General features: G+C 39.5%; 1 protein-coding gene across 3 annotated transcripts in view; it reads left to right on the forward strand.

Annotated features, from left to right (window-relative positions):
* LOC126299241 (pancreatic lipase-related protein 2-like) overlaps positions 1 to 23,548 on the forward strand; it is a 131,970-nt gene that overhangs the window by 100,200 nt on the left and 8,222 nt on the right. For all 3 annotated transcript variants that reach the window (XM_049991027.1, XM_049991029.1, XM_049991028.1), the window contains exon 7: positions 12,298 to 12,412. In XM_049991027.1, the coding sequence (XP_049846984.1) occupies positions 12,298 to 12,412 (115 nt within the window). The remainder of the gene's footprint in view (positions 1 to 12,297; positions 12,413 to 23,548) is intronic.

The raw sequence follows: 23,548 nt of genomic DNA on the forward strand, positions 1-23,548 counted from the left end.
GATCTTTTCCTCTTTAGTTTCTTCATTTACACGTGCAAGTTTCAGTGGAACAAGCGAAGTGAAAAATAAAGTTGCATCTGAAATATTTGAATCTGAAAACTTCATTTTATACATGCTTTGCCCAGAGGTTCCGTCAAAGCCTCACTTACAAATAAGGGCCATATTAGACATTTCCGAATCACGCATGTGTAAAATATCGTCTCGTTTCAGCATTAGAACACGTTTAACAGTGTGGTCTAACAAAGCTTGCAACCGTACCTCAGCTTTTGATTCGGTAAAAGTGAGGGTTACGTCTGGAGGGCAGCAAGCTTTTATTGCTACCAAAACAGCTGAATATGGTGGATATAGTGTGTTTACGCCTTTTCCTTTAGCCCCATTTCTCAAATGCTGGTAAGATTCTTTTGACAATTTCAGTCGAAAAGGAGTGATAGACCTTCATTTGCATCATATGAGGATGGCGATGATGTTGAAAATAGTAAGCCTGCCTTGTATTTTGTCGCCTTGGATGGACATGAGAGTGTGACGTCTTTCACAATCTTCGCAGCATCTGGGTGCCCCAAAGATCGAAGACTCATTTGCGCGGCGAACGATAATTCGAGAGGACTGAACTTCGTACGAATCTCCTCAGTTCTCCTTCTTTTAGGCCTATCAGATAATGATTCAAATTTTGTGGCAGGTCGGCCTGTTGATTTAGTCACACTTGCAGGTATCGAATCAATCGGAATATATACTATTGTATTTAACCAGGTTTTGTTCATCTTGAAAAAAATATCCATGTTGCTGAGTTGCTTCCTTATACTTGTTTCTTAACTTTGTTAACAAAATCGAAATGGTAGGCCTCATATCATAGGGAATTTTAATTGTATGTCCACTTTTTTCTGTCAACGACCTTTCCAAATGTTCTATGACCCCTTCCAAATAATTTGACAAATACTCTTTTGTTATTAGAAAAATATCTTTCCTCGAAAATCCGATTCTGGAATACGCTGGATCAGATGAAACTGAAATTAAAAAAAAGTCTGTGTTACACTTTTGTCATTTTTCTAATTATTTTATTCCTTATAATGCTTCTATGTGTCGATTGTAATTTAAATTGTACAAATAAAACTCATAATTAATTGATTCAACTGTCATTTTTGAAGATGTCTGAACAATGACATTTTGCAATTGTCGCTTAAAACGTGGCTCAAAGCCAGAGCCGCAACTAGTCGCAGGATTTGAAGCTTAATTTACAAAGGTAATAATATATACTTACATACACAGCGCAAAAGAAAGCGGAATGTCGTGGAATTCGTAACTTATCCCTATTTTTTAAGCGCATTTTACGATTTTGTCATTCATTTCCCTGTAGTAAGTTAATTGAAATGTAAACGTGCATAATTGATTATTTAATAGTGATATAAGTGTTTTTTCACTAGTACATACCTCCTGGAATACATTCCATATTGCAAGTATTGGTTTCACTTGCACACAACATAAATAACTTCCTTCAACAACACGACTGTTTTCGTAGCCTGGCCAGCTGCGCCCACGCTAACAATGAACTGCTGCATTTGACCTGAGATATTACCGAACAAATGAACATCTGGTCGTCCGCACAGCCAGCATTCAGTTGTCCCAGCATTGCTGCTGCCAACCTGATAGTCCAAAATCCCCATCTTTAAACTTCTTTTTTCCTTTTTGCCCACGTTTTCAATATTCTGGCCCACTGTGTGCCGCTGTTAATAAATGCAGAACTGACATTCTCATTTTAAAAGGAAATTTGTAGCGAGTAATCTAATTTCCACCACTTGTGACAGATTTATCGAACATCCAAGGTATAACTAAAATAAACAGAGACAAAAATCGAGTATGGTCTTCACATAACCTTCACTTACCTGGATTGGAGTATCTTATGATTTCGTGTCAAGTTCGCTGTCACTTGTTTCGGCCGTGTGTACCGTCATAGATTCAACTGTGCTGTCTCTTAGGACCTGGCTCCAGAAATCAGGTTCTTGCAATGTTCCCGCGTGTTTTACGCACCTCACGCAGTCTTGCTGAGCTACTTTGTCTGGTGCGTCGTTTGTTATCTGCTTGACATCTGCAAGTTTGAAAGTAGTGTTTTTTCGCCATTTCTCGTTTAACCTTAGCCCAGATCAGCACTACGTTACTGGAAAAGATAGGTGACAGGTGTCACATTTCATTACCAGTCGATCCAATTCGTTATGTCTTTTTGGTACCATGTATGTATTCCTTAGATAGAAGGTCAGCCTTGATTTCATCGACTGAAAATGAATCATTGTTTCTGTTCATCCACTCCATTTTTTGAACGAGGCAGCTTTTCTATTTAAATGTAATGATAGCTGGCATTATTCATTGCGATAACAAAGCTTCTTTCAGCACAGACAAGAGTCGAATAAACGAATTTTTAAAAGCATCTCCATTCATGTCTGAACGATTATCGGATTGGCAAGATTTTTTACTACCACGAAAAACAAGTTTGGCCTCTGGTCTGAAGCCTGTGTCCAATGGACCAGCATGAGTGATGATTAGTCGGCCACCTCTACCAGTAGGCGCTTTCAAACCATCGTTTCGTTTGAAGTCGTGCCCTATTTACTTATCGATGTGGTTTCGTGAAACCCTAGTTTCATAAACTCTACTACCGGCCTGTTGTCCTCACCACGTCATAAATGCAAAGTACTCAGAAACTTCGCTCTTGCTGCAGCAGTTTCTCTGCGTTTCATTAAAAACTTCCGTCCATCATTACACTCTCTGAATCGAAAAGCAAGTGAACGGAGCAGACAAAGAGCGGAGATCCCCGAGTGCCAATAATTAATTTTTTCATTGAAATCACCTCGCATTTTTCTAGCCGTCGCACACACTTCTTTGTCATAGTACACAAGTACAATTCTACGCACGAGCTTATTGTGAAAATCGTCGAATTCTGTGGATTTTCGTTCTCCTTCATGTCTATTTCTTTGAGACTCAAGATACGTGTTCACGTCTGCCCATGTTTCAGCTCTTTCAATGCTGCCTACAGTCGACTCAGAAATACCATGGGCTTTTGCTTTCAGTTTATGTATTTTCGCAGAATTTATTATGTCCCTGGCCTCTTCACTGTTCACCAGGTCAGCAAAGCTTCAGTACGTTCGATACAGCAATTTTAGTTTGTTTTGGAATATCTTGCCTCCCCTTTATACACATCGACCATTGTTGCACTAAACGTAGGCCCTTGCCTCTCCATTTCGTTCACTAGAAAATACAAGTCAATGCGCCTTTCGGCAGGGGACAGAAAGCACACGAGAACACAGGATATCACACAGGCACACCAAACATTCAGCTGGCACTTCACTGCTACAACTTATGGGAATAAAGCTGTGAAACGAGCGAATCATAGCCCTTCGCGCCTGGAGACTGCATGCAGTGGGTGTGCCCTTGAGACGTCTATTTTCGTGACTGCCGTTGTACATTAGTATTTATGAAATGGTCAACGTTGCCACGTTGTTCAGCCGACCATGAATTGCCCAAAAACTCGAGTCAGTCTTTGGCCTTTGCGGATCTTTAGATAGACGACGATCGCTGCTCTGAATTTCGTCATTATTAGATGTTTGTTTGAGGGGCTGCTGGCAAATTCTGCGGCGCTGAATGAAAAAAAAAAACATCCCTGAGCTACAGCAAGCAATCCCTAGGTGAAAGATGTTAAACTGATAATAGTTATATACTAATAATTTGCCGTGGAAAGCTGTAACTAGCTTTTATTTCCAAGTTTTCTCTGCCAAGTCAGTAAGTCAATACTTTCACAATCTCCAAGCACATCGTATTTCACCGGCTCAGCAAATCAGAACAAATTGCGTTTGTTTCAACAAGCAAAAACTCTTTGTCAATGAGTTCATACTCGACGATGCCTGTCGCGGCATGTCATATTTTGCTGAATCAAATGCATTGAACAGAAGCGTGATTTTATTTGACAATGAAATTAATGACAGCTTTGTGCACGAGCTCACATGTTTACACTGACACGTGAGCCGTCCTTTTCAGTTACCAAAAAAGCCATATCACTCCATATCACCTGTGAGCAATCACTGTTGAGGATCGGATACATATTTTATGCTAGGCTTTTAATCACAGCATTATCTTTATTTTTACCAGTCGTCGTAAACATAGAGAGAAGAAAACTCCTGCTCGAATTACGAAAACTGTAAGAGGATCCTGTTCTGCGTTCTCTTATCACGGAAAAACTCGTCTAATGCCGTAATTAATAGGGCGTACTCCGATTGTTATACTTTACACAGTTATATCATAAAACAAAGCAATTATACGTGTAAGTATACAATAACTATTCCATGCACTTTATGGAACAGTCGTTCCTGCTGCAGTTACTTTGTAACGGATTTATTAATAATGAAAATTTCCAATCCCCTCGCATGAACAGTTAGTGCAAGCCTGCCCTACGAACCATGAGGGTGGCGGTGCTTCACACGGTCACAGACAGTCTGCTATATTTCAGGCCATATGATACAAGGTCTGGTGATCTCAGTGTGAGAGCTACCGGCAGTCTTATGTTTCAAGGTAAACTATTTGTTATTTGTCTTGTCGTTATTGCTTTTCATCCCTCTGTCGGACTGGGCTGGCAGCAGCTAAGTATCTGCTCTTCTAATTTTAAATATAAAATAAAAATGTTAAAATTTATAGAAGCTCATGTATCATTAAAAAGACAGGTGATTTCGATAGAAGACTGACTGACTGCAGTGGTGGAGAAGCTATTACTGTTATGCTGCATATATTGTTGATATTGCACCTGGTGTGGTTCTACTGGAGATGGTCTGTTTGGGGCTTGATGACCGTCTACTTAAGCAATGTCATGGAATCGGATTGTAGGTGGGAAAATGGTGATAGGATATAAATGGGAATCTGGAAAGGTAGAAGGCCTTCTAATTTTGTTGTCGTTTCATCCCTCATGCTCTACATGAGTGGAGGATCAGCTGCTAGCGATACAAACATTTGCTATTCAACCTGATAGTTTAAAAACATATAAATCGATACAAAATACAAAAGCTGCGACATAGTGTAGGATAACAAAGGAAGAGTGGGTGTCAATTGGATGGATAAATATCGGACTTGATTGCACTGTTTGAGAGAGGGAGTCGGTTGAAGATTTAGAGGGACAGCACCACCCTCGTTCTATGTTTCATTTGCATTCAGCCCTAAAGGGGGGGGGGGGGGGGTGAAGCTGCGACCAGTGGCCGTGTTGTTGCTCATTAGTCTTAAAACATGTTGACAAGAATACATGCGATCATCTTATGCCTGATGAGATAATGATGCACGTGCTTTTAAAACAGTGAGGATGATGGTGCTGTGAGCTATTGATAACGGTCCTAGGTGAGGGCTTTGGATGAAGATGAGATTAGAGAGGAATGCCAAAAGACGGAGCGTAGGTAGAAGGAACTGGGTGGCATTCTAGTTATCCAGGGAAAGGTGGATTGGAACCTTAATTTGGGATGAACGATGTAGGGTATGCTGCAGTTGATAGAAATAACTTTTTTGGTCTGGGGGTGGGGGGGGGGGGGAAGGTGAATGTACGAGAGGTGATAGAGGTACAGCAATAGGACAAAGTTCTCAAGGATGGAGGATACAGTCGGATGTCGCGAGTAGTGTGACTGGATACTTAGGACGGGCGAAGATTACGCATATTTGAGGAGGTCTGGGAACATTATCAGCTGGTACTGGATACAGGGTGTGGAGGACGGAAAGCTAGAATTATTTTCGACGATCTAAAGGGAGTGAAAAAACTTAGGAGATTCGGAGATCCATACAGCATTTGCACATATAAGACCACCCAGTTGCAGCTACAGCCTTAATGATACAGAGTTCGTATGGCCAGAAATAGTAAACCTTCTTATATTGCACTCCTTCATGTAGACGACGAATACTGAGTTTTTTTCACATTTTAATTGATTGTTTTTTATTGACTGAGATTTTAGGAACCCTGACCATTCTGCTGAGACGATAGAGGCCGATGCTAAGTCTAGGTGCACGCCACCTGTCTGCATTATGGCTCACTTATTGTTGTTAAATTGTTCTTGATTTTTCCTTATATTATCTTTATTTGGGTCATTTCTTGTCGTTGTTATGAACTTCAGCAAGGCTAGTGTACAAGATCTCGTTTTAATATAAAACCTGATTCTGTAGTATGTTTCAGGTTCGGTTGCTTTATTTGTTTAAATTTATTTTCGCGTGCTTGGCGGGACAATCTGAATCAAAGCTACTTTGTTACGCGGCTTGCAGTTAGATGCGGAGTTTGTAGAATTGTGGTTTAACACTCATGCACACACACACACACACACACACACACACACACACACACACACACACACACACATGCATTAAACAGAACTGCTTCATTAGCCATATTTATGAGTACTAAGTTTTTAGGAGTTAAACAATATACTATGAGTGCCCATGCATTACGGTGTAGTGAGACCGTCGAGTCATCGTCATTATTCATGGGCTTGGATGTATGTAACACGTAAATCGAGGTCAATGTGATTTATACCCTTTCTCGCTATGCACACAACAATGGATCCGTAGTGCCAGTGAAGAAGAATAATATTATCTGATGCTAATCAATCCAAACTTGAACGTTTCCAACTATGTCTACACGTACATCTATACTCTGCGAAACACAATCAAGTTTATGAGAGAGGTTACTTTTTATCGAATCATTTATCTAACTATCTACCATCATCTACATCCAAATCTAAATCTCTCGAAAAAAGCACATGGAAAAAAATGAACATTTAAATCCCTCTGTGCGAACTCTTCTTTCATTACGATGGTCATTTATGCCTATGTAGGCCGGAGTCACCAATATATTTTCTTATTCGGAGGAGAAAGTAAGTGAAACTTTCCTGAAGAGATTTCGAGCAATGAAAAAAGAAACGCTTTTGTTTTAATTATTGACATCTCAACTCGCTTGTCATATCCCTGACACTTTCTCTCCCATTTTCCGCCATAATACAAAACGATCTTCCCGGAACGGAGAAGCCTACTGCAGGCAGTCTCATTGGAAGTGTTCTGCCAATAAAACGCAGACTTTGGTTCATCTTGCCCATAAAATATTCTATCTGATGTTTCCAATTTTAATTGTTCACAATTGTAATCCCCAGGTGTTTAATTGAATTTACTACGTTTAAATTTGTGTGATTTATCGTGTAACAGAAATTTAACGGATTGCTTTTAGTACTCTTGTTTAGTGTTAACTGCCACTTTTCGCATCATATAGATATCTTGTCTAAACCATTATACATTTCGTTCTGATCTTCTGATGACTTAAGTAGATAGTAAAAGAGAGTATCATCTGCAAACAGTCTAAGACGGCTGCTCTGATTGTCTCCTAATTCGTTCACATCGATTAGCAACAGCTGTAAATCCATAATACTTCCTTAGAAAACCCCAAACTCACTTCCCTATATCTCGATGACTTTCCGTCTCTCACTACGAACTGTGACCTTTCCAACAGAAAACCACACATCAGTTTAATTCGAGCTTGGCGTGTAGGACAAATGACTGCTTGTATGCTTCTGTGATAGCTGTTATCTGCCTAATTTTATCTGGACGATCTCTATGGGACTGACATGTAAGGTGCATAAGAATACTGGTAATTTTTGCCCTGAAAGGCGATTCTTAATGTTTTTTAAGCAGATGTACGACATTTTTTCCGTGTGTATGCTAATTACAATTCTTCAATATTTTAGATTACTGTGAGAGTTAGGTTCCGCCTGATTAGGCAAGCAACAAAATTTTTCTAGTTATCAAACGTCGTTCAGAATATGTTTGGTCTTTAAAATACAACGCGATGTACAAAACAATTATTGAACGAAATTTAGACCTTTAAATGTTTGGTGCATAAGCGATTTTGAGTAAGAAAAAACCGTTCATGATTGACAATGGAAGTTCTAAACTATAATTACAACTGTTTTCTTCAGAGGAAAACACTGGGAACCTTGAAATTATGACTGATGATATTCAGGAATATCTATAGCGACGGGTAACAGTATCAACAGTAAGAAAAAGCTATTTATGAGAGGTACGACCATTCCTGAGTTTAACTGAAATAAAAAACTGTTTCTTGAATATGAGAAATATCTCTACGAGGTACCGTCCGGTACTGTTGGTCACTACATTAAATGTTGTCCTTTTTCGCAAATTTAAACTGATGAGCTCTACTCTAGTACCCAAAAATATACTTGACAATAAATATTGATTTTACACAAGGTGATCTCATGTGCTGTCGAGTGTAGGCAACATCATTGAGCAGCATTGTTTGTTCACAAGTGCGAAAAATATCTGAACTGTTCGAATCCTTCCCTACCTATATTTTTCAAAACAATGTATCACAGGCAAGCCTGTAATGTGCAGTACTTTGTATTGCTATTTTAGTGGGCCCATCAAAGGGAGATCTTAGATGTGTCGTATTCCCTCACGTGTGTAAAAACAAATATCAGTCACTGACGTAATCCTTGGGTGTCTGTAGCTGAACATTTTACGTGAGCAATATGTGGTGAGAAGTTGCTGCCGCGCTCTGTGGTCAACGGAGGTACGAATATTTGATCAGCTCATTACCCACTTCCAGTCTGCCAACAGTCCTGTGTTGAATTTCGTTCAGTGAACGATCGCTCGATCCCATTTATCCAGCAATGTTCTCTCTCTCTCTCTCTCTCTCTCTCTCTCTCTCTCTCTTTCTTTCTTGTACATATGGCCTGATATAATTTCAAAGCTACTGAACAGGCACATGCAAAGATCGTAGGTCTGTACCACCACAATAAGTAACCAGTTCTTGCAAACTGGAATCTCTTTGGTTTCTTACTTATATTTACTTGTCATTTAAAGCTTGTTTTCATTATACATAAAATATTCTTAGCACACCAGTATATTATTACGCATAGAATTTTGAGCCTTTTAGTGCAAAACACTCTAAAGAAATTTGTCTCTGTTTTACATTAAGTTGAAGTTTCCTACTATCAGATGAAAGACAGACTGATGTAATAATCACAGTGACATAGTGCGCTTTGTGGGGGGTTTGTCACCTGGAACGTGGTGGTATTGATGATACTCTTTACATTACTTTTATTATGCCACACATTAGATTGCCGATGATGCAAGGTGTGAAACTGCCTCAGTTTATGCAGTGTTATGTAATCAAATTGTTACACGTTAAGGTTGTGGTAGCTAAAATATCCACGTGAAAAGAATAATAACCTGAAAATTCAACTTCATCCACTCGAAACCCCGGAGATAATCTTTCAAGACAATGCAGAAAATTACTGTTTTATGTAGGCATCTGCCATATTTATATACTCATGTGCAGAAAAAGTAGAACACCTTGAACGACTAGAGGTAGGACGTTCATATTCCCAGGAAATTTACATTAGAATGTTCTGCAGAAATGATTAGCATTTGAAACATGTCGGCCCGCGTGTTCAAGGTCAATATCGATATCGCGGGGTAAACCATCTATCGGTAAAGTGTGCCTGCGGCTCTCGTTGTTGCTATAAACAGAAGGTAATGGAGCAGCTTGACCTGAGCAGACATGCAGGATGCCTCGCAGACGTATGCACGAATCGTACCGTCAAATTAGTGAGTTTTAAAGAGGGAGCATTATTGGCACGTGAGAACGTGGTGCATCCATTCGGGAAACTGCTGGTCGTGTGGGACGAAGTGTTTCGGCGGGGCAACGGGTGGGTGCCGACTGGTTCACGGAAGGCCGTAAAACACGACGAGATGGGCCAGGTCGCACAGCCCAGACCACCCCACGAGAAGATCGACACCATATCCGAACGGCATTGCAGGACAGCTCTGCGTCCTCCTCGCCTGTGGCGCAACAATGGAACACATCGTACGTTATCAGGGGTGACAGTCCGTCGCCGTTTATTACGTCATGAGTTACGTGCGCGTCATCCACTTCTCCGGCTACCCTTTACGAATGTGCAGAAAGGCGGCAGTGATGTACTGAACGACGTCACTGGGGACAAGAGTGGCCTCAGATAGTGTTTTCGGACGATCCAGGTTCTGTTTATTTGAAATGGTGCCGCATTTTGGTTCGCCGCAGACAGGGGGAGCGGCATCACAGTGGCTGCATTCGCACAAGACATACAGCGCCTACTCAAAGCCTTATGGTGTGGGGTGCTGCCACAAATCGAAGCTGATGCGTTCCTACGTGAATGACTTCCCGCGACCCGTAGCTATACGCCAGATGCCATTTTTCAGCAAGACAATGCACGACTAAATGTTGCTGCACGTACACGTGCTTTATTGGTGTCACAGGATGTCAGCGTTTTGTCCGGGGCTGCAAGATCACCAGACTTGTGGTCAATCGTAAATGTATGGGATATGGCAAAACGATGGGTGCAGTGCTGTGACCCACAGATGAACTTTGGAACCAGGTGAATGCAGCATGTATGTCTATACCACAGGACGGCATTCACGCCTTATACGCGTCGATGACGCCGCGCATGAAACAAATTATATGGGCCCATGGTGGACCCTGTGCCTACTAGGCAACAGGACACATGCTGAACTGAAGTGATTTAAATGTTATCCTTTCTGCAGAACATACTAGTGCACATGTCTTGTGAATATGAACGTCGTATCTCTAGTCGTTCAAGATGTTCTGTTTCTTCTGAACACGAGTGTATTTCAGATAAAATTTAGTTATAGTTGAAGAACTCGGCTGTAAGAGTGGTAAGGGACAAGTCCGTTGTTTTGAGAAATTACACTGTAAATTTTCAATAAAATCTCATAAATACGTTATTTCAAGTACATGCAATGTATATTTACAGTAAAGACATATTTTTAAAAGGGTGAATTCTACCTAAAATTATATTCTGAAATATCCATCAATGGGTATTTAAAAATGTTTACTTGCTAAGTGAGTGCAGTTAACATGGATTGGCATTGACTTACCACTGTTTACTTGCTGGGCGCATTAACGAAACATTGCTGCGAGGCCCCCTCCAAAATATAAATTTAAAAAGTCCGAATTGTTTCAGCTTTCTATGTTAAGATTGCCATTAACGTTGTTCAAATGTTAAGCACGACCCTTAACATTTCTATCATCTCTATGTCAAGTAAATTCATGTAAACTACGGTAAGGGACACAATATTGTTACTCGCTAACATAAATATTCACGTTTACTGATCGGAAATAATTTCTGAAATATATTTTCGTCCCGAACATATTCCGGATCTTAGCCACGTCATCCTCATATCGTAAGAATTGTCGCTGAAAAGTATTTTCCTAGCACGAACACTGCACACATTACTACTTCCTGCAGTTCTGGCCCTTACCACTGTTTACATGCACACGTCCTGACGAAGTTGCCATTAGCGAGAATCTTAAACTGGAGACAGAGCTGTCATATGTCAGTTTATCGTGGAAATATCAACTATGTGAATGAAACACATCACTTAACCATGTTCTGTATACAATTACTCTATTTTTAATCGACCATCCCCTTCCGTTGTTTACAGCCAAGGTCTTCATTTACTTTTAAATATTTTCATGAACCTCTCAGGAAACAGACCTAGTTCAATCAAATTACTATAGATGGAGATTCTACTTCTAAACAACCATAATCTGCTAGTGGGACCCCCGTCATTAAAATAAAAATTTTATTTGTATCTGAAATTCTTCATCGATTAAAATTTATATTGTTTAAAAAAAGTCATAACTCAAATTCATGATGTTTACAGCCTTACGGGTAAATAAGAGCATTCCATGAAACATCAGGATGAGAAAGTAGTAGGAACTGAGTGGTGATTCGGCACGAACGAGTCATGTCTATGATTCCATGTTGTTATATGTAAGTTGCCGACATCGCATTTCTGGACACCATATGGAACACATTATAAATCTGAAGGTTTTGTAATGACAGCTGTGAAGTGTGTTTACGTGATATAATAAATCACAAAAATGACATATTTAAGTTTAATCTGCTTCATTGCCTGAAACTTAATTTCTGCAACATTAAGAAGAATGTTTTAGGACCATCTCCAGGTATCGAAAATGAGCAGAAGTTAAGTATCATTTGTTTCCTCTTTGAATACATGGACTGTGAGCGCTCCGAGTGAAACCTATAAACTAATCAAATAAAAAAAGTAGAAATACCACTCATTTAGTCGGTTTATTTGTCTTTGCAAAGCGTCTGACTTGCGTATGATCGTTTTTGTATAGCGCTATTGGGGTAACAAAATATATGACGTTCATGTAAATTTAAACTAAAATAACTTAGTTGTCTAAATACTATGATTATCTTCCAGGTAAACAACTTCGAGCGTCCGTAAATCTAGCAGATGGGAGACTACGATCTCATGCAGGGCTGAGCCTAATAGTTCATCATGGATCTTCGGCGACTACATTTGAGCTTAACAGTGGGTAAGTAAAATATTGTTTGTAATCGACAGCAATCAGCTAACGTTGTATAAGAATAATATTTTATGTCATCTGTAATAGCTTTTGGGACGGGATGTACGCATCTAGACTAATTAGCCAAACTACTATGACCACCGCCCATAGCGAGACTGAATGATCCCTGGTGATGTGACGCCGTAGAGAAAGTATATCAGTGGAGCAGAGATGAATGGGGAATCATTCTATTGACGATACCGGTCAAAAATTGAAAAATTCACTGACGTAGGGACTCTGAGAAAGGGCAGATTGTTATAGCCCGGCGCCTGGGAACGAGCAGCTCCGAAACAGAGATGTTCACGTGCTACTGTCGTGAGCATCTATAGAAGGTGGTTTAGGGACGTTTCTGAAGCTCTCGCATGACCCAGTAACATTAATCTGGCTTGAATGAAGTTCGAATTTTCATAGTCTTCATTGTATCCTTCCGCTACATAGTTCTATGAATATATCCTCATAAAGTGTGTGATTTGTGTCTTTAAGCATGTATATACGGGAGGTGTAGGTGACTTTAGCGGGTTTGTGAATGTAATGTGGTGTCACATTTTTGTTGGATGATGATGATCATGATGAGAGAATTGAGGTCAAACCCGATACCCGCACATAGAATACTCCTCTCGAATAGCACGAAGGGGGCTAGTGAACTTAACATCCCCATCAAATGGACAGATCACCATCAACAGTGTGACATGCGCCCCACTTCATAATACTCTGCAAAGAGGTTTGGAATTTAATCCAGGACGTTAACGCAAAAATTTTATGCCGCCTCCGCTTCTCGCATTTGCCGTAAAGGAAGCCAACAGCACGGGGTATACCCACGAAGTTACCGGTCCAAGAACTGGCCACGACCGAAGTTGCTTAAATTCAGTGATCTGACCAGAACCAATGTATTCAATTAGGCAAGGCCATTGGCTCTTGTGGTTCACTTTGTCTGTAACGTTTGTGTCATATCCATTTCCAATAGCTATTTGTCTGATTATTTGTAGTTAATTTTTGTAGTTGTACTAACTGAGTGTAGCTTCATTCAGTATGTGGAACATGTATTGGAAAGCAGCTTATCTGTGTATTATTGGGTGATATGTGCTTTTGTGTGTGGCTGTGCTTGCGGTGGGGAGTTTCCTGTACATGGAAAATTGATGTTGACTGTTCTGTCTGTATTTTGTAAGGTCAAAGGAAATTTCCTTGATTTTACTCATTAACGGTAATTACAAAAATAAACTACATATAATCAAACAAATTGCTCTTGAGAACAGATACGATACAAGCGTTATAGACAAACTGAATCACAAAATTAAAAAAAAAAAAAAGATGATAGGGGCACTTACCACAAAAAAGGATTGTCACCACTGTGCAAACACAGACATACAAAAGATAAACACGCAAAACACAAACACACAGGACACACACATAAACACACGATAACAAGTGTCTCCAACAACAAACAAGAGGAACTTTCTCACTTATAACAACAAAGAACTCACAGGACAGGAATCATATTCATAAACCAAAGACTGAAAATAGCCTACAGAACAGATAACTCACTACGAAGGAAAGTCAAGACAGCCAATACCAACTTAGACAAACACAACAGATGTGGTATTTATCAGATGACATCTCAAGACTGCAGTTCAATTTCTATTTGACGGACAAGCAGAAATTTCAATATTAGATACACAGAACGCAGTAGAGCACTAAAAAGTAGCAGCTGTCATTCTACACTCGTAAAACATAACATCAACACTGACCCAAAAACTCTGAAATGCAGAAACAGCCCCACACAGAACCTAATAATTGAAGAAAATTATACTGCGTGGGATTAGCCGAGCGGTCTGGGCGCTGCAGTCATGGACTGTGCGGCTCGTGCCGTCGAAGGTTCGAGTTCTCCCTCGGGCATGGTTGTGTGTGTTTGTCCTTAGGATAATTTAGGTTAAGTAGTGTGTAAGCTTATAGACTGATGACCTTAGCAGTTAAGTCCCATAAGATGTCACACACATCTGAAAATTTTTTTATGATGAAAATTATGATACACAGAATTCCATAGTAGAAGGAAAGGAATACACATCTCCCTGCAATGTAACTGTTCTCTATCCTCAAAAAGCTGTCAGACACGCTAAACCCAAAACGAGCGGGCACACACACACACACACACACACACACACGCGCGCGCGTCTTTCACATAGAATAATAATACAATGTCAACCATAAGTTTAACATAGCCGGTCATAAATTTTTGGTGTAAATAATTTTCCTACATTAAGTTCTCTGTGCTTGCCGATGACGAACTGTGAAAGGAATCAGCTATAGTGCGCAAAATGCAGAGAGCCACAGAAACCACAACATATTTAAACAAGGTATATACACTGTGTGAGAAAAGAAGTGAAGAACCCAGAAGACGTGATCGGATTTCTATGTCACTTCACATACGTGCACACCAATAGTGGAATCATAAATGATAAGAGTTTCAATTACCATGTGACGTATCAGTCATAAAATGCTTTAGTGTTTTTCGTGTTTGGCGTTGTTACCAGCCGTGGTAGGGTATAGAAAGGACGTAAACATGGTCAGATGTTGTGTGATCACTGTAAAGGACATGGATCTGCCACGCACTCGTATGGAACAGCGTTATCAGCACATTACAGAGTTTGAATATGGTCTCATTCTGAGTCTCCGTTTGGCTATCTGGGTGCAGCGTACAATATCCAAATCTGTGGAGCATTTGAATGTGATAGTAGCCTGATGTTGGACTGCAGGGTAATCCGAGGGCAGACATATTCATTGTCAAGGTTCTGATCTGTCATGTCTGTGCACCAAACAAGTAACCCCTTCACATATGTGCCTGTCATCCGAGAACAACTAATGGATGCCCTGGAACATTCTGTATCATCCCGCACCAATGGTTGGAGACTTCTTCCAATGGTTTGGACATGCAGACTGGCATTACTCCTAGCACTGTGAGTTGGGGAACCATCCAGTACGACTACAGGTTATAGCTGGTAGTGATTAAGGGAGCTGTGAGAGCACAATGGAACGTCACAGGCATCCTGCCTAGTCTGTGTCACTTGTCATGCGACAATATAATGCTACTATTTTTCAACAGGACAATACCCATCACACATAGCACAGTTCTCTATGAAATGTGTGGGTGATGTTGAGGTAGCCCAGTGGCTAACAAGATTCCCCGATTTGTCGCTGATAGATTATGTGTGGGGCCAGCTCGCACGTTAACTCTGTCCCAGTGACAGTATACAGGATATCAAGGACCATTTACAACCACTGTGGGATAGTTTGTCTCAGGAGATGGTACAAAGGTTATATGTCACCCTTACAAACTGAAATAGTGAGTGCATCCAGGCCAGATGCTGTGCAACGTCTTAATGATAAGTGGGCTCATACTGTCCAAGTCTTTGCAATTCTGACTCGATTTTCCAACCACTGTCATAGCATCAAACAATGGTTCAAATGGCTCTGAGCACTATGGGGCTTAACATCGATGGTCATCAGTCGCCTAGAACTTAGAACTACTTAAACCTAACTAACCTAAGGACAGCACACAACACCCAGTCATTACGGGGCAGAGAAAATCTCTGCCCCGCCGTGAATCGAACCCGGGAACCCGGGCGCGGGAAGCGAGAACGCTACCGCACGACCACGAGGGACATAGCATCACATACCCTAGCAAACCACAAACTTTAATTTCCTTTATTCCTCCCGTTAAATGTAATTTACTTCTTTTGAAAGGCAGTTTAGAAATTAATTTTGTCTGTTTTAAAATTTGTGAACATTTTATTTAAAAACTGAAAGTACATAAAAACAGTAAGAAGCACTATTTCCTCTTATTTAATAATAATAAAATAAAAATACTTACTGATGATGCTATAGCGTCAGCAAAACATGTAGAAAAAAAAGAAAAAGGAAGTGTTTGTTCAAAGCAGAATCTGTTGTTGTTGTGGTCTTCAGTCCAGAGATTGGTTTGATGCAGCTCTCGATGCTACTCCCTCCTGTGCAAGCTGAATCTATCCAAAAACAAATTTATTTGTAAACAAATATGGACTCAAGAGTGATGTCCAACATCATATGAGCCTGCTGTAACAGAAGTTACAACTAACAACTATATTCAAATATAAACCATATAATGTACGGCCATTAGACGTCATGTATAAGGAATTACTAGAACCATTATGTGTAAAGTGAAAATGTAAAAAGGAGGAGTTGCAACATTTATAAATGTTTACAAAGACAAAAATATTTTTACAGGCAGTTTTTTTAGATCTGATCTAGAAACGTGCTTGTGAGCTGTTACTGCAGAATACTTCTATTTTATTTGTAACTTTCTACAGATTCCCTCTAGGAAACTTTCAGCTATGTATGAGAAATATAGATGCGTTACTAAGCTACCTGTCAAACAAGAAGAAACAGTTTGTAGTGGTGGAGATTTTAGAGTAGATTTCTTAAAAGAATGTGACATAGAAAATGAATTGCAATTATTACTTGGCAGTTTCAGTCTGATTTCAGTGGTAAAATTTCCAGCTCGCATGTAGCAAGACAGTGAGACCCTGACTGATAACATTCTTTACAGACAATGCTCAGGATGAAACAATTCACATATACCAAATTTGTTAATGAACATTTTGATCATGATGCACAATTAATGGAAATAAACAGTGTAGCGCCTTACAACTCTGAAGAATTGTTCATACATAGCAGAGGCTTGTTAATGGGAACACGGTAAAATGTTTTAAGAATAACTTAAAAGAGGTGGTATGTGGTATATATAATATATGGTATATATTATATGCGGTATATATAATATGTGGTATATATAATATAGGAAGAGATGCTACTGTGAAACTCAACACTGGGTATACATAAAGTCCGCAAACACTTTCAACTATTTATCGCACAAGAACTAAACATTGTACAGATTCATACATACTAAATTTTGAAGAGAAACTCTGAAAGTTTTTTTTTTTTTTACAAATATTCGATATGCGAACCATGAGGTACCCGGCAAACGTGAATATGGTAATCGAATTCTTGCCATACCCGCCCCAGCATGGCATCGTCGACTGTGGCAGTCGCTTCCCGTATTCTATTCTGGAGCTCTGTTACATCACGTGGTAGAGGCGGTACATACACCAGATCTTTAATGTGTCCCCACAGAAAAAGTCATCTGGTGATCGTTGAGGTAATTTCATGAAACAGCTGTTGTCTTCTGTAGCACGGCCGATCCATCGATGCGGCGGCCCCGTGTTCAGGTACCCGCGAACTTCACGATGAAAATGGGGTGAGTACCACCCTGCTGAAAGATGAACGGAGAGTCCGACTGCATTTGAGGCATCAGCCTTTGCTGCAACATGTCCAAGTAGGAATATCCAGTGACAGTGTTCTCGGCGAAGAAGAATGGCCCATACAGTTTTCGACGTGACAAGGCACAAAAAGCATTTACCTTTGGGGAATCACGCTAAAGTTCAGTGCACTCATGTGGATGCTTTGTACCCCAGATTCAAAAATTACGCCTGTTCACATTCCCATTAGTGTGAAAAGTGGCTTCGTTGCTAAAAATTAAGCGATCAACAATGTCATCCCCATCCTCATTCAATTGTTACAACTGCGGACAAAACCGAAAACGATTGTCTTTGTTGAGCTTGTGTATTAGCTCCAATTTGAATGGTTTCATAGACAGGTTATGTTGTAGGACCTTCCACAATGTCATCTGAGCCATTTCGAGGGCATGACGCACCGATTTCTTTGGACACATGAATGTCTCTCTTACGCGCTCAACATTCACCTCACTCACACTGGGACGTCCACTTTTGTTTGCCAGGCACAAGCAACCCGTCGTAACGAATTTGTTGTGCCAGTGGTAAAAGACCTTCCTTGTTGGTGGCTTCTTACCGCACTTGATTCTAAACATTCGTTGAACAGCTGTAGCACACTTGTTTTTGTCGAACTCCAACACACAGAAAGATCGCTCCGCACCTGAATTCGCCATGTTTGCGACTAGCGCTGACTGCCGACAAATTACCAACTACGTTGTGACGGTATACATGAAAAAAAAACTTTCAGGGTTTCTCTTCAAAATGCCATATGTATGATATCTGTACACTGTTTCGTCCTTGTGCAATAAATAATGGAAAGTGTTCTTGGACTTTACGTACGCTCTGCATATTCCATAGTAGATTTGTGTCGATATTTGAAAGTAGTTTACCTAAAACGCTATCCAGAAAGCTTTAGGAGGGATTAAAATCTCATGTAAGAGGAAAAGAGAAATTATATAAAGGCCAGAGTAAGTCATGATCCGACATTACTTGCATACTGCAAAATATATTGTAATATTTTAAAGAAAGTGATTAAAATGTCGAAAAATGAGAACAGTCTGACAGAAACTATCAATGGAGGTAGTAAGATTAAGGACTGTATTTCATATAGTGAAACAAGAGACAAGAAAACTAGCAGTGTACGAGATGCCACAATAATTGAACTAAATGGCAGTGTTATGACTGATAATTCACGTGTTGCAAGCATTTTTGACAATCACTTTCTAAATTGAGCACCAAAATAGAATTAAATGGTTCACTTGAAGAAGCAATAGAACATATCAATAAAGTCGTTCTACTAATCTTAAATCAGCTAGAAGTAGCACTAATATCCTCCAGTGAAGTTAACAGAGTAATAAGAGTTTTAAAAAACAAAAACTCAAACAACACTCTCAATAAATGATCTAACTTAATCTCCTCAGTGATATATGCAATGCATCATTGGTACAGGGAATTTTTCCAAACAAGAACAATTGTTAAATCTGTTTACAAGAAATTCTTAAATAATTATTGTCCAGTTTCCTTACACCATTTTCCAATATATACGAAAAAGTAATGTACTCACAGTAGTCTCACATTTGGATTTCGAAATGGTTGCTTGGGTGAGAATGCTATTTACACATTCACTCACCAAATCTAACAAACCTGAAATAATAAAATGTCGCCAGTTGACATTTGTGTGGTCATTACAAGGTATTTGACTGTGCAGCTCATGTTACTCTCTTTTTTAAAAAAGAAAAAAGACGTAAGTTTTATTGAAAGAGTGACTTTACAGCCACCTGGTACAAGCGGTACGCATCACACTTAAGAAGCAGAGGGAGAGAAAATTACAGTGACTTGGGAGAAATCATAAAATAAGGCCCACAAGGTTCAATTTTGGATACACTCCTATTCCTTATACATGTGAATGACTTTCCACATAACATTTATCGAGCCGAATTACATTTTTTGCAGACAAAACTAACGTTTAAACAAAACTGACCAAAGAGAAAGCAACACAAGGTATTGTTACTGATGCTTCTCAAAGAATTATAAAGTGGTTCTCTGAAAATGAACTTTCCCTAAATTTTGAGAAAATACGTTGTATCCAGGCTTTTCTGTATGGTTTCCAGTAATAATCTGTCCCCTGGCGCAAGGAAAATTTGGAAAGACCAATAATATCAACCGACTGGTGTAACAATCAGATGACTGAGACATGCAAAAAGAAGAAGGAGAATAAGACACTATATTCACTTGTATACAACAAATTTTGTCATTTCAACGATTTATTTAGCACATGAGTGGGGGTCAGTAAACAAGGTACAATGCTCCCAATTTTTTGGTGTATATATTGATGAAACTTGAACAGCGAGAAGAGTATTACTGAACTTCTCAAACAATTCAGTTCAGCGACTTTTGGTCTTCGTGTAAGTGCTAGGCTTGAAAAAAAAACGAATCAATTTCCTGGCGTATTTTACATATTTCCCTCTCGATAATTTCTTATGAAATAATTTTCTAGAGTAACTCATAATTTAGAAAGAAAATAGTGATTACACAAAAGCCAGCTATAAGAAAAATATATGGTGTTCACCTGTAGTCGTCACGTAGCTCGTCAAGGAGGTAGGCGTTTTAATAACACCATACTAATACATATATTTGCTAATGAAATTTGTCATAAATAGTCCATCACATTTTGAGAAGAATAGTGATGTTCACACCTTCAAAACGATACAGAAAAAGGCATTTATTACCCATTATTAAAGCTGTCAGTGGCTCAGAGAGGAGTTCAGTATACAGAAAGATAAATGTTTGATGGATTTCCTACTAACATGAACTGTCTCACAGGCAGATGGTTGAAATGGCTCTGAGCACCATGGGACTTAACATCTGAGATCATCAGTCCGCTAGACTTAGAATTACTTAAACCTAACTAACCTAAGGACATCACACACATCCATGCCCTAGGCAGCAGCGCAGTTCCAGACTGAAGCGCCTAGAACCGCTCGGCCACAGCGGCCGGCTGACAGGCAGAAAAGCAATCATTAAATCTAAACTAAAATTATTTCTTCTCGGAAACTCTGATTATTCCATGGACGAATGTTTCTTTAAGAACTGGTAGCCCATAAAAAACTAATTTTTTAATATAGTTGCATGACTTGCACTAAAAATAACATGTTCGTTAACGTTGACAACAGTCACATATATCCTGTAAACTGATTCGATCCACATTTTGATGAAATATTTCGTTCAGATGACCTACGGAACTTGAAACCAACTAAGTATCAGTATTACTTACCATAACCTTGCCACTCACAATATCGTAAACAGAACAACATTCTAGCACTGTTATTTCCCTTTCTAACTCATTACTATCAAAAAATTACTGTACATCGTTCTCTTGTTCCTCACTTTTACGATTGTCACATTGACTGTTGAGTTTACCATGTACCAGATATGCAAGCCCAAAGTATGGCTGTTAGGGTCACACTGTTAATGTCTGACTCCACATTACTTTTTCCTATACCAAATAATGATCTTTTTATGTGACCATCAGAGTGTCTCCTATTATACAATCGCTCTGATTATCGTTTTTATTCTTTCTGATATGCCGGCTCCTATTGCTCTACACCTCAGTGCTACCCAGTATTATGTCCTTTCTAAATACACTTAGGTCATTTATCTTGGATGTTAATAAACCGCTTCAGCTGATTTTAGTCCTTTATTTTTAAATCACTACCTGTTTCATGGCACTAAGAGCCACATCTCCCTGTGAACGTCCGCATAACAATAAATCAAGAATGAATAATTACCCTGAACATCAACCAATATTCTAATTTTCGAAAGTTATTTTAAGATAGTTAATAATTTTAAAAACTTTCAAAAAACTTATTGTTATGCGGATGATTATCTGAAAATGTGGCTCTTAATGCCATGAAACCGGTATTGATATAAAAATAAAGAAATAAATATCAGCGAAGCTGTTTTTGTAGTACCCAATATGATCACTCATAGTCTGTCTAGAACGTTGTCTGCATTAGCTGTTTTAGTTTCCTGCTATTTATTATACGACAATATTGTTAGTAACTATTTCTAATTCTATTCTTTGCATGTTTTTCTATCCTTCGGTGCACTCTAGTTGCAACACACCTTGCGTTTAGGCTATCCGCTGTGGTCGAGCGGTTCTAGGCGCTTCAGTCCGTCTACGTTCACTGGTTCGAATCCTGCCTCGGTCATGGATGTGTGATGTCCTTAGGTTAGTTAGGTTTACGTAGTTCTACGTCTAGGGGACTGATCATCTCAGATGTCAAGTTCCGTAGTGCCTAGAGCCGTTTTTTTCTTACGTTTACAACTGTGACGAACTTGTTCCATTATTCACTTAGCGTTTGCATTAACACTTCTCCACCTCTGATTCCATAGTTATTATGATTGTTGCTATATGCCTGATCTCGTCTAGTCCCTCTTGCTGTCTTTTATCATTATATCCATTCTTGCTGTCTCTCCATTTTAAATAATTACCAACACTTATGTAGGTTTTCTCCACTTAGTTTTCTGTATGTTGTCTCTCCATGATTTCTCTATATCGTGCCTATTTCGGACTGCGAGACACAGGATGATCCATTTTCCTCTAAAATCTCTGAAAATCTGTACAAAATGTCTCAATTAGTGGATCAGTTTCCATTGCAAAGTTTCAGGCAACCTTGTCTTAAGTATTTAAATCTATAGTAACGCGCTTAATGGTCTCTCCGGACACACGTATTTTTCCAATACCTGTTCACAAATATCCCACATAACTAATCTCGCTCCTTTATATCCAGAAGACTGCAAAAATTCTTCGTCTATACGAATCCACTGGCTCCCAAAAATTACTAAGAGATTAAAATGACAGGGAGACAGATGGCTTGAATGTTTCTGTTTACTGGTTACTCCATGTATAGCCCCTTCTAATTGCTCACCGGGACAGGTGGCACTGTGGTAACACACTGGATTCGCATTTTGGAGGACAGTGGTTCAAAGCCTCATCCGTTTCTGATGGTTTCCCTAAATCGCTCAGCGGAATGGAAATTGAAGGAAGGTTCCTTTGAAGTGGATATGACCGATTTCCTTCCCTATCGTTCTCTAACCTGAGCTCGTGCTTCGTCGCTAATGGCCAGGACGTCGAAGGACTTCATATCCTAATCTTGCTTTTCCAATTTCCCTTTTGCCGTGTTATCGCATTAAATCAGGTGATACTGATGGAACTAGATTGGAAATAAGACACTAAAAGTAGTCGATGAGTTTTCCTTTTTGGGCACCAAAATAACTGACGATGGACGAAGCAGAGAGGCAGACTGGCCACAGCAAGAAAGCTTTTCTGAAAAAGAAGAAATTGTTAACATCGAATATAAATTTAAGTGTTAGAAGGTCTTTTCTAAGGTGTTTGTATGGAATGTAGTCACGTACAAGAGGGAAATTTGGAGGATAAGGAGGGCAGATACCAAGAGAATAGAAGCTTTTGAAATGTGGTGCGATAGAAGAATGATGAAAATTAGATGGGTCGGTTGAGCACCTAATGGGGCGATAGTGAATCGAATTGGGGGAATAAGAAATTTATGGCACAAACTGACAAAAAAGATGGTATCAGTTGATGGCTCAAATCATTACATAACAAGGAATTGTTAACTAATTAATGGATGAAAATATAGGGTGGAGGGAGCGGATAAAAATTGTAGAGGGAGACCAAGGCTTGAACACAGAAGAAGGTACAAATGGGTGTGAACTGTAGTAGCTATGTAGATTTATGTGCAGAATTACACAGTGTCTGCATTTTTCT

The sequence above is a fragment of the Schistocerca gregaria genome, chromosome X (assembly GCF_023897955.1).
Source record: "Schistocerca gregaria isolate iqSchGreg1 chromosome X, iqSchGreg1.2, whole genome shotgun sequence".
In the NCBI taxonomy this organism is placed as follows: Eukaryota; Metazoa; Arthropoda; class Insecta; order Orthoptera; family Acrididae; genus Schistocerca; species Schistocerca gregaria.